We start from the raw sequence: 12,536 nt of genomic DNA, 5'->3' as shown, positions 1-12,536 counted from the left end.
AGGTAAGCTAAGATGAGCCATGGAAATGTCTGAAACTGTAGATTATTCTTTAACAGAAACGTAGTCCATTGTTTTTAAGAATATTGACTTTGTGAAATAGACACTTTTGATTTGCTGGAACATGACTTTGCTCTAAATGAGTGTTCTTTTTTTTTTTTTTTTTTTCTTATTGTTGTCCTCTCCTTCCATGCAATGCCTTTAGCATCTATGCATGTGATGATGTTATTGACAAAATCAAATCACTTCTAGTAATCTTTCTCATTTGGCTCTGAGAAAAATTTCTCCTCTACCAAAGGCTCGGTGATTAACAAGCTCCCCTTTCTTACTTTTATCTGATTTTTTTTTAGAAATAAAACAGATTTAGTGTGTTATAATTGCTTTTTTGAAATGGAAAGATAATAGCTTTAATTGGAATAAACAGGAAACTTCTAATTGGAAGAAACAGGAGAATCTTTTAATGTATTTCTTATACAATGCCCTGTAATTAAAAATTTAATCTAGCTTTTCTGTGGTATGTGCAGCACTGTAACAAATGAAACAGTTTATATAGTCTGCCTCGCATTAATGCCTATAAGATTAATTATTTGGATTTTTTGATAATAGAAATTTACACTTATTTCACTTGTATAAAATGACCTTCCATGTGAAGTTGTTATGGTTAAATTTAAATTTAATGGCATGCCTTGAATAGAGAATTGGCTTTTAGTTAACATTTCTAAATTAGGTTCAATTATCATTATGTATTCCTATTTTAAGAGTAAACATCCACTTTATTTATGCTAACTTGACATTAAATACCTCATATGTATCGCCTGCTATATTAAGTACCTATGTAAAAAGTTTAATAATGAAATCCAACATTTTTAACTTTTTATTTTAAATAGTAGTATTTCTGAATTATATTTGAGCATCTCTAAATATGTCAAAGTTTTTTTTTGTTTTGTTTTTTAAACTCAGCATCTTATTAAATAAAGGTGTGATATTGATTATTGGATTGTATACTTCTCTGGGGCAGGACTCGTAAATCATCTACTTTGTACCCCTAATTTAGTGTATCATATGTAGTTGGTGGTTAGTAATTTTGTTAAACTTAACCATACTAAGAAACTGTAACCATTTAGATTATATATATATATATTTTTTACTTTTTAGGGCCGCATGTGGGGCATATGGAAGTTCCCAGGCTAGGGTGAATAGGAGCTGAAGCTGCCAGCCTACACCACAGCCACAGAACAGCAACTCTGGATCTGAGCTGCATCTGTGACCTACACCACAGCTCCTGGCAACACTGGATCCTTGACCCACTGAGCAAGGCCAGGTATCCACCCCATATCCTCATGGCTACTAGTTGGGTTTCTAACCTGATGAACCACAGTGGGAACTCCCACAGGTTATAATTTCTAATTGTAACCAGTTGGCCTTGATAATGAGACTTGTAAATCATTAGACAATTAAATAAATAAATCCATGCTACCCTTAACCCTGTAACTTGTTATTTAGAGTTGCCCATGTGAGAAGCACCTGTTATGCATAAACATCTGTCATTTGGATGATCTGCCCTGGGACTTCCTGTTTGAGGCTATGCTTGAAACCATTGTATTCTCTGCCTGTGGCATCTGAATCTAATGGTATGTCTCTTGGGATCAGCATCCCTGGAATCTTGTGCTGATCTTAGTTTCAGCCGCTCTGGTGAATGAGGTCATCTTTATAAGGTTCCCCTCAGACTCCCCCTGCCCAAATTGGTATTTTTGTAAAAATAAACTATGACTCCCTCTTTCTTAAACCCTTCAATGGCTTTGATTTTCCCACTCTACTGATAGTGCTCTTGTCAAGATCACTGGTGCTCTCTGTTTTGCTGAATCCAGTGGCCACTTCACAGCCCTCATTTTGCTTAACATACCAGCAGCATTTAACAAAGCTGACACGCTTCTCCTTTGTATAGTACTTTTTCACTCATCTTCCAGGATGTGCATACTCCTAGTTTTTTTCCTACTTCAGTGGTCTTTCTTCTTAGTCTCATTTCATGGTTCTTCCTCTTCCCTCCAACCCACCTTAATGCTACGGTGACTCAGTCCTTGACCTTCTTGATCTTGAACTACATTCACTCCCTTGGTTTGGGGCTCTAGTTTTATTGCTTTAAAGGTGGTCTCTCTTTTATACCAGCTTGCATTTCCCTTAAAATATTCTTCATTTTAAAGTCTATTTTGTCTGATATGAGTATTGCTACTGCAGCTTTCTTTTGATCCCCGTTTGCATGAAATATTTTCTTCCATCCTCTCACTTTCAATCTGTATGCGTCCTTAGAAGTGAAGTGGGTCTCTGAAGACAGCATATATATGGGTCTTGTTTTTATATCCATTCAGCCAGTCTAGGTCTTTTGGTGGGAGCGTTTAGTCCATTAACATTTAAGGTAATTATTTCTATGTATGTTCTTATTGCCATTTTATTAACTGCTTTGGATTTGTTTTTGTTGCTCTTTTTTCTTTCCTCCTTCTCTTGTTCTCTCCTCTTCTGGTTTGATGACTAAATTTACTGTTGTATTTGAGTTGATTTTTCTTTGTGTATCAGTTGTAGATTTTTGGTTTGCAGTTATTCTGAAGTTTTCATATAAGAGTCTATATACATACAAGATTGTTTTAAGTTGTTGTTCTCTTAATTGCAAGTTCGTCTCCAGTGTCCTGCATTCGTACCCTCCTCTTCTCATATTTCTGATTTTGGTGGCATAATTGTGCATGGATGATTTCATGTCTTTACTGTATATATACCTTTACTGATGAGCCTTGTCATTGTGGTATTTTGTTTCTGGTTGCAGACTTTTCTTTTCTGCCTAGAGAAGTTCCTTTAGTATTTGTTGTAAGTCTGGTTTAGTGTTGCTGAATTCTCTCAGTTTTTGCTTATCTGTGAAGCTTTTGATTTCTCCTTCAAATCTGAATGAGAGCCTTGCTGGGTAGAGCAATCTTGGTTGGAGGTTTTTTCCCTTCATCACATTAAGTATATCATGCCACTCCCTTCTGGCCTGCAGAGTTTCTGCTGAAAAATCTGCCAACAACCTTATCGGGGTTCCTTTGTATGTTGTTTGTTTCTTTTCCCTAGCTGCTTTTGAGATTTTCTCTTTGTCTTTAATTTTGTGTCAGTTTGCTTAATATGTGTCTTGGGGTGTTCCTCCTTGGGTTTATTTTCTATGGTACTTGTTGTGCTTCCTGGATTTGAGTGAGTGGTTCCTTTCCCATATAAGGGAAGTTTTTGGCTATTATCTCTTGGAATATTTTTTCTGTCCCTTTCTCTCTCTCTTCTCCTTCTGGCACCCCTATAATATGGATGTTGGTGCATTTAATGTTGTCCCAGAGTTCTCTGAGACTCTCTTCATTTGTTTTCAATCTTTTTTCTCTTTTCTGTTCCGCATCCGTAATTTCTGTCCTCCACCTCACTTATTTGTTTTTCTGCCTCCTGTATTCTGCTGTTGGCTGCTTCTAGTGAATTTTTTATTTCAGTTATTATATTTTGCATCTCTTCTTGTTTAAGTTTTATGTCTTGTATCTCTTTGCTCAGTGTTTCCTGAAAGTTATCCATCTTTGCCTCCAGTTTATTTCCAATGTCTTGCATCATCTTCAGCATCAACAGTCGAAAGTCTATTTCCTGGAGGCTGAGAATCTCCTCCTCGCTTAGCTGATTTTCTGGGGTTTTTCCTTTCTCCCTCATCTGAGTTATAGTTCTCTATCTTTTCATTTTGATAGGTATTTGGTGTGGTGACCTTTTTACAGGTAATAGAGTTGTAGCCTCTCTTCCTTCTGGTGTCTGCCCCCCTTGTGGCTGAAGTCAGTATGGGGGCTTGCTGTAGGCTGAAATGCAGATGGGAGGGCTGATGCCTACCCACTGGTAGGTGGAACTGATTCTCATCCCTCTAGTGGGTGGGGCTTAGTCTCTAGGTGAGATTAGAGGTGGCTGTGTGCCTAAGGGGTCTTTAGGCAGCCTGTTTACTGAGGGGCGGGGCTGTTATCCCACCTGGATTGTTGTTTGCCATGGGGCTTCTCAGGCTGACTGACAGGTGGGGCCAGATTTTCCCAAAATGGCCACCTCCAAAGAAAGGCACAGGCTGCTGCATATTCCCAAGAGCTTTGCTTTCAGTGTCCTTCCCTCACAACAAGCTGCATTCACCACTGTTTTCCCAGGATGTCCTCCGAGAACTGCAGTCAGGTTTGACCCAGATTCCTATGGAGACTCTGCTTTGCCCTGGGACCCAGTGCATGTGAATGTCTGTGTGCGCCTTTTAAGAATGGGGTCTCCATTTCCCCCAGTCCTGTGGAGCTCCTGTGCACCAGTCCCACTGACCTTCAATGCCAGATGCTCCAGGGGCTCTTTCTCCCAGTACCAGATCCCTACAGATGAGAGTTTGATGTGGGGCTCAGAACTCTCACTCCTGTAGGTGAGTCTCTGTGAACCAGTTAGTTTCCAGTCTGGGGCTTCCCACCCGGGAGGTATGGGGTTGTTTATATCATGAAATTGCCCCTCCTACCTCTTGATGTGTCCTCCTGTTTTTCTTCTGGAGTAGGATGTCTTTTTTAAGGTTTCTGGTCCATTTGGGTGGAGATTGTCAGCCTTTAGTTGTGAATTTTGTTGTTTTTAGGAGGGAAATTGAGCTCTGGTCCTTCTATTCCACCACCTTAATCCCATCCCTGAGCTGCTTCCATTTCTATCCAGCTTTGACTCCTCTGCATTTCCCTATCTGAGTTGTGCCGCAAAATCCAGACTTGCATTTTCACTTGCTTACCTGACATTTCTACATGGACAGTTTTACTCTAGAAAATTTTCCTCCTTTTCCTGAAGACTGCCCCAACTTAGTTGTTAGCAATTTGTCTTTCAGCTGCTTACACCAAACTCTCTTAAATCAGCTTGATTTTTCCTTCTTCTCATTTAACCATTAAGAAAATCCTGTTGGCTCTGTCTTTAAATTGGATTTGGAGTCTGCCTCTTGCCACCTCTCTGCAACCACGGAACCATCGTGGTCCAAGCCACCCTTATCTTATACTTTGATTATTGCAATAGTCTTCTAATTAGTCTTCCTGTTTCTGACTTGTTTCCCTACAGTCTGTTGTCAACTTAGCAGCCAGAGTGACTTTTTTAAATAAGGCACTCTTCTGCTTGAAATGCCCCGATCTCTCTCAGAGTAAAACCCATAGACCTAAAGGACCTTGTAATACCTGCTGCCCTCTTAACTCTCTGACCTTATCTCCTATTACTCTCTCCTTGCTCACTTTGCTTCCACCATACAGATTTCCCTTCTGTTTCAACCATAGCTTGGTACCTTAGCACCTTAGCATTTTTTCACAGCCTGTACCCTCTATATAGGGCTTTCTTTTCCTAAATAGCTACATGGCTCACTCTCTCCCCTTTTTCAGGCCTTTACCTAATAAAATGTCACCTTCTCGGAGTTCCCACTGTGGTGCAGCGGGTTAAGAATTGACTGTAGTGGCTTGGGTTGCTGCGGAGGTGTGGGTTGAATCCCTGACCCTGCCCAGTCAAAGGATCTGGTGTTGCAGCAGTGGCTTGGATTCAGTCCACCCTCTGGGAACTTTCATATGCTGCTGGTGTGATCATTAAAAAAAAAATGAGGACCCATCCTGACCTGTACTTAAATTATAACCTGTGTTTATGTCCCTCTCCATTTTTTTTTTTTTTTAGGGCCACACCCAAGGCATATGAATGTTCCCAGGCTAGGGGTCAAATCGGAGCTACAGCTGCCAGCCTATGCCACTACCACAGCAACACCAAATTCAAGCTCATGTGCGCCTACACCACAGCTCATGGCAGCACTGTATCCTTAACCCAGTGAGTGAGGGCAGGGATTGAGCCCATATCCTCATGGATACTAGTCAGGCTTTTTAATTGCTGAGCCCAATGGAAACTCCACTTTCTCCACCCTTGATCCTTTTACCCTCTTTACCTTTTCCTGTAGTAATTATCACTATTTAAAATGTTATTTGTTATGTTCTTTTATTGTTTTTCTCACAATCACCAAAAACCAAGGCCTACCAGGATAGAAATTTAGTCTATTTTGTTCACTTAGAACAGTGGCTGACACATAGTAGACATTCAGTAAATCTTTGTTCAATAAATGAATGAGTGGATGAGTGACTTTCCATTGATTGCAAAGTGACCTCTATCTTCATATCGCTTTCAAGGCCCTGCATGTTGGATGGAGTTCCTGGCTATCTGCCAGACTTAGCTCCTGCAGCTTCTCCTCTCCTGTCTCTCCCTTTAGGCCATCCAGTATACTATAGCCTCTTCCTTCACATAATGGAATATTCCCTCTCTTCACTATTGAATCTTGTATATGGTAGATACTCAGTATATCTTAATTGAGTGATACATCTAATTTAATCTATACAAATGATCCTATGAGGGGTAAACCTAAGTTATCAACCCAGTTTTACACATGAAAAGTAAAAGGACCCAAGCAGGTTGTCTGATTTGTACAAGGGATATGGAATAACCCAAAAGAAAGGCATAACTCTTTCCTGTTTTCTGTGTTGCAATGGGAATGGTGTGCCTTAATGTACTGTTTGTGCCAGGACCAGGCTAAAAGCCAGGAAATATACTCAGTCAGACTTATCAGACTTGTCTAGTACCACCTCTTGAGCAATGTAACACCTGCAAAATATATATTAAGGTGTACAGCTGTCTTTTGCTCTGATGAAACAACTGTAAAACCACTGTTTAAAAATCTAATCTGGTGTTTTACCAGATAAATGTGTCTTAAAATATTCAGAAGAAAAAGGATCTGACCCCTTAAAAAATAGAGTAAGTTTTTATCTCAGGCAGAGAACAGATGTATAAAACTGCAAAAACCTGCATATTTCAGTAAAAAGACTAAATTTTTATGAATTTTATGTATTTGATGGATTTTTTTTAATAGTAGCAACACATTCAGCATTACTTAGAGTGATTTAAAATATACTTTAGACATGAAAAGTCTAGGACACTGGCAGGGGGAAATGTTACTATATAGTTTATTTAGTATTTCTGACACACAGGATTAGTATATGTCAAACCTTATTAAAGTACTTTTTTTTTTTTTGTCAGATCATCACCATATGGTATTGTCATATTTCTTTTAATCTTAGAAGGTTTAGCCTTTTGGAAACTAGGGCTCCTATATATGAGGGAGTTGAATTATAAAGCATTCTTTTTTTTTGAGGCCAGGCATCTTTCATAACTAAAAATGTTCATACGAAAATGCCTTATATGTGTGGCTCTTTGTGTTTGAGGAGAAGAGTGCTGATTCAGTGAGATTTGTGATATAAATTAGGGACCTTTTGTAAAGACTATTTCATTTATCCTGATGCTCTCTCAGCTCTATTTATGGAGGCCTTTGTGCGATGGAAAAATACTCTAGGGCCAATCAATGGAAGATGGGAAAGAGAGACTGATTAATGGTGGTTTATTTAAGTTGGCCTCATTTTGATATCTCATTTTAGTTTTGTAGTCCAGAACTCTGGTTGCCTTGTTGGCATTTCCCAAAAATATTTCTCAAGAATTTGATTCCTAGAGAATTTTCTAAGGTCAGAGGCTGTTACCCCTATTGCTTGCTCTGCTGATGGCTCTTTGGAGCCATTTATAAGCTTAATATTTTAAGTAAAAGTTATTCTTGTATGTTTGATTTTTAACATGTTAAGCATATTTGATCAAATATCTCTATTGTTTATTATTGTTTAGAAACTAGATTTCAAGTAAAATATAGGAACTATTAAGTTGTTCAGGAATTTTGTAAAAAATTTCTAAACTGGAAGATCTTTATATATAGACTATCCAAAATATGTATTGTTACTTCAAAATAACAGATTTGTTACGCCTACTAAGTTGGAATGAAGAGAAAATAATGTGCAGACCGGTTGCCTTCACATTTTGGGCTGTACTATCAGATTTGTAATAGAGGTTCACAGATATGTCAAGACCTCTCTCTTTCCTACCCAAATATCCCACATCAGGGAAAAAAGTTCCTAAAGGGCATATTTTAGGAGAAAGTGTTACTAAAGCATCCATTAAGAGCATCATAATTAAGATATCAAGCAAACATTCAAAAGCACAGAGGATAGTAGTTAAATGAATGTGTCTGAAGAGATAATATAAAATCAGTTATTTATGAAAGAGTTGTAGACTTAATTTTTCTAAAGTTTCGCGGGTCTTTCTCCAAATATTTTTAATCCTGTTGAAGCTGGTGATGGAGAATAAAAGCTGTCAGTTCTTAATTTGTGACCATTAAAATCAATTAAAAATATGTTAAATTAACAAAAGGTATTGTGAATGAAAATAGTGTTCTTCCATCCATCTTATTGTAGACACATTTAAAACCATATGAACTAGATATGGCTCATCAAAGTTTCAGTTGTAGTAGTCATAATTAGAACTTTTTTTGATCTATTGTTTTTTGCTCAGTCATTAAGTACAGTTAAAATTGTCAGTGAATAAAAATAATTGCTACATGCTTTTATAACTGCCTTTGTGAGAATCTATAGTTCATATATTTTATGTGTTTATTGAATGTGTACACTCTCTTACAATCTAATTAAAATAGTAAATAAAATACTATTTTTTAACTTTTCATAAAAATTTCACCAGGCCTACAGATGGGATTTTAAAAGGCAATGTTTGGGAGTTCCTGCTGTTATGCAGCAGGTTAGTGACCTGGCTTATCTCTATGGAAGAACCGGTTCAGTCCTCAGCTGGGCACAGTGGGTTAAAGATCCACCTTGTGCAGCTGTGGCTTAGTTCTCAGTTGTGGCTCAAATTTGATCCCTAGCCAGGGAACTTCTCTATGTCGTGGGTATGGCTGAAAAAGGAAAAATAAAAATAAAATAGAAGACAACATTTGTTGTTAAGAGTTTGATTTGATTTTTCTCAATTTTTTTTGCTTTTACAGTGAGGTCGAAACTCGGGTAGTACGGTTACAGTTCTATGTGTTACTAAAATGCTAAAAGCTTCAGCTTGTTGATGGCCTGTGATTGTGTTTGTTTATATCCATATATAAATGCTTTGGACATATGAATGTATATTTTCCTCCTCTCATTTTAGTTGGACTGATCCAGAGGTTTCTTGTACTTCAGATTTACATACCCCTGGGACAAGACTTCTCCACCGAATTGCTGTAAGATAAACAGAACTTCTTTCAATGTTTTATGTGTTTTAGGCATTTGATCAATTGAAGCAGTATGAACAGTCATTAATTATAAGTGGCAGTTTTTGCATTAAAGAGCAGTGACTTATCAAGTCGACATGAAGTAATTAAACTAATTTAATAGTATTTCTCAACTATGCTGTAGTCTGGCATTTCCCTAAGGGAGGAAAGCAGATTTCATCTGTTTAAGAAAATATCAAAGGATTCTAAGTTTGACAATAAAGAGCCTATAACTTGAAGAAATAAGTAATCCAAAAGTTTGAGATTTTAGTTTAAATAATGGGTGATGTTATGTTTTATACTGTCTTCTACTGGAAACTGTATTTGGTTTAAAATTAATTGAAATACCTCATTTTAGTGTTATTTACTTTAGTTGAGAAATAGTGGTCCTTTCTGTTGACAGATAAATGGCTTGGAATATATTTATTTTAAATGGCCTTGCAGTGAACAGATTGTTTAGCAAGAAATGAGATATACAGATTTTACTCATTTGAGCTATCTGTTGTCTGAGATGATTCTGAGAATGAAAATAACATTCGGTTTGTATATGCATATAGAATGGAATATTGTTTACAATTTCAGTAATGAATTTGTATACTTTTAGTAAAACATTATATTTAGAGTATGCTGTTTCTAATATTTCTTTGTAATTAATAGCTATCCAAAGTCAAAGCTCAGCCTTTTATTTTCCCTGTGGGAGTAAGCGACCTTTCCTATTAATCACATTAATTTTGTACAAGTTACACTGGTGCAAACTAAGAGGAAGGAAGAGCTTTCTTAAAAAAATGGGAATAAAATAAATTTGGGGTTATAAATTTCTCTTAATCAGAGTTCCGTCGTGGCTCAATGGTTAACGAATCCAACTAGGAACCATGAGGTTGCGGGTTTGGTCCCTGGCCTTGCTCAGTGGGCTAAGGATCTGGTGTGGCTGTGGCTGTGGTGTAGGCTGGTGGGTACAGCTCTGATTAGACCCCTAGTCTGGGAACCTCCGTATGCTGCAGGAGCGGCCCAAGAAATGGCAAAAAAAACAAAAAAAAAAAAACTCTTAATTTATGTGGATTAAAGTATTAATAATTGTGCATTTGTTGGTAAAATATTAATATTATCTAATAATCTTGTTTTCTCAAATGATGAAGGATAAAAATATAAACAGCTTATATTTTTGTTTTATTCAACTTTAAATCTCAGTAAACTAAGCTTTTCTATTATCATCTGCCATGTTAATCAAGATTCTTTAAAATAGTTCTTATAGTAACAAGACCAAAGTAGCATTTGATACTTTCATGTATCATCTTCTAGTTCTGCAGAAAAAGCAATTTTAAGGCTCTAAACACATTCTAAAGGTACAGAGTGCCATATAAAGCTTTATTTCAGTATAGAGAAAAGTGGTTTCCTATCGAATAGAAGAAGGCACATTGTATTTTATTTTTAAGCTTGTTACGTTCCTTACAAAGAAATCTAATCCAACCCTCTTATTCTCCTGATCTCTACCACCTACACCTCAGATTCTACGGAAGTGGCCATGGGAATCCTGGTAGCTGGCCTTTTGATCACTTGTCGGAATCTTGAGACAGAATCCTTTACTGATGGGCACTCTTCCTGTGCAAAATTAAGCTTTAATTGTGCTCCCAAATGCTTGAGCTTGTTACCCTGGCCTAGGCAATATACTATTTTAACTAAGTTAATAATAAGTAAAGCTTTATTATTACAAAATCAACAGGTGTCTTAGGTTTAACTTAGTTCTAGCAGAGGAGCAGTTTTTCTAAGTAAGCCTGCATACCTCTTTTTTACTCTGTGATTAATGCTCTTGAAGGATAGAAAGACATTTTCTTAGCTGATGGGACTAATGGTTAGATTTTCAGTTCAGTTGAAATAATCATAGATTATCTTATTCTCATAGCTACATGGACAGAAACATTTGGATTTTCCAGATGGTTTTAGTTTTATAGTTTCATCAAAACGTCTTGTGGACAAAAGGCCAACATTATTAAAAAAGTGTAGAAAACATTCTGTCCTGACCTTGTGAAATTATCAGATTATAAGAAAATGTATCAACTTTGAATTTGGATTTGTTGCTAATAGGTAATCAAAATATTTTGCTCTTTTGGGAAGTAATGACAGAGACCATGTTTTACAAGAAAGATAGTAGAGTGATGAGTATTGATTGTCTTTCTAACTACAGCTTTTTCTTTTCTTCAAATTAAAGGGCTTTCTTTCAGCACCCTTGGTGTTTTACTGTGTTTCTAGCAGTATAGCTGCGGGCTATTTTAAATAAAATATTTCTCTAACAAGCTTGGAAAGTCACATAGCACAAAGATATCTGGCTTCTAAAATATTTCATTGTCAGAATGAGAAAGGCTTTTTGTTTCACAAAGATGCACTTACACATTGAGAATTTTTCATTAACGGAATCTTGCCAGCTGGTTTATGGATTTAATAATCATTTCTTCAACATCTTCTTGTGTCTCTTATTCACAGAAGATTTTACTGCCCAGAGGAAGGTCATACATCTGTGGGTTAGTAGATTCCTTGGAACAACAATAGGTCTGCATGGGGAATCACTCATTTAGTCAGTCAGCAAATTATTGAATTCCTATTATTGTCATACACTGTGTTAGGTATGGGGGGAGTCAGTCTTTGAATCTGTATTCACCTCCCTACCCTCACTACCCTGCTAGTCCCAAACTACCATCACATTTCCCCTGACCTACTGTTAGAGCATCCCACTGGATTTCCCAGATTCTTCTCTTTCCCTTTTCCAGTCTAGTCTGTCCACTGCAGCTAGAGTGGTCACTCTAAAAACCAACTGGAATTTCCCTTGTACCAAGGACAGATTCCCATGTTCTCTGATCTCTTACTCTCCCTATTCATCTCATACCACTCTGCCCCAAGCTCACCATCTGTTAGCCATGCTGGCTCCTTTCCTTCCTCACATATCAAGTGGTCTCTTCTTAGGGTCCTGCGCACAAGTGGTTTATATCTCCATTTATTTGCTTTGCTTTCTCTTACTCAGTCTTCTTACCTCGGCTTGTCTTTTTCGAAGGACCCTTCTTTTATTTTCCCCAAATAAATGAGAAGTAACCTTATGCTCTCATCTAACACTCTGTTGTTTTCCTTCATTACAGCTATACCACTTTATAGTTGTATATTTATTGGTCATTTTCGTGGGCTTTTGAGTTCCATGACATTCCAGCACCTAACAGAATGCCTGGAACAAAAGCTCTGAAATATGTATGAATGGGCAGGAGTAGAATGAGTAAACAGGACCCAATCTCTGTCCTCATATAGTTGCTTTGAGGGTGGAAGGTCAGTTAAAAGGCAGTTTAAATACATCTTGGTAAATGTTACGATGACATAAGAGCAA

The 12,536-nt window shown here is 37.3% G+C and overlaps 1 protein-coding gene across 15 annotated transcripts in view; it reads left to right on the top strand.

Moving 5' to 3' along the window:
* The window catches only part of C13H3orf67 (chromosome 13 C3orf67 homolog), a 282,335-nt gene that overhangs the window by 7,296 nt on the left and 262,503 nt on the right, over window positions 1-12,536 (top strand). For 12 of the 15 annotated variants that reach the window (XR_002337601.1, XM_021069115.1, XM_021069106.1 and 9 more), the window contains exon 4: window positions 9,070-9,142. The exons of 2 other annotated variants lie outside the window; for them this stretch is intronic. Coding sequence is in view for 12 of the 13 variants with exons in the window: in XM_021069115.1 (XP_020924774.1) it covers window positions 9,070-9,142 (73 nt within the window). In the remaining variant the exon portion in view is untranslated. Of the gene's footprint in view, window positions 1-1,500; window positions 1,629-9,069; window positions 9,143-12,536 lie in introns of all 15 variants that reach the window. One more of the 15 variants, XM_021069112.1, reaches the window with a different exon arrangement.

Source organism: Sus scrofa, chromosome 13 (genome assembly GCF_000003025.6).
Source record: "Sus scrofa isolate TJ Tabasco breed Duroc chromosome 13, Sscrofa11.1, whole genome shotgun sequence".
Taxonomy (NCBI): Eukaryota; Metazoa; Chordata; class Mammalia; order Artiodactyla; family Suidae; genus Sus; species Sus scrofa.
This window is presented reverse-complemented; position numbering and strand designations above follow the sequence as displayed.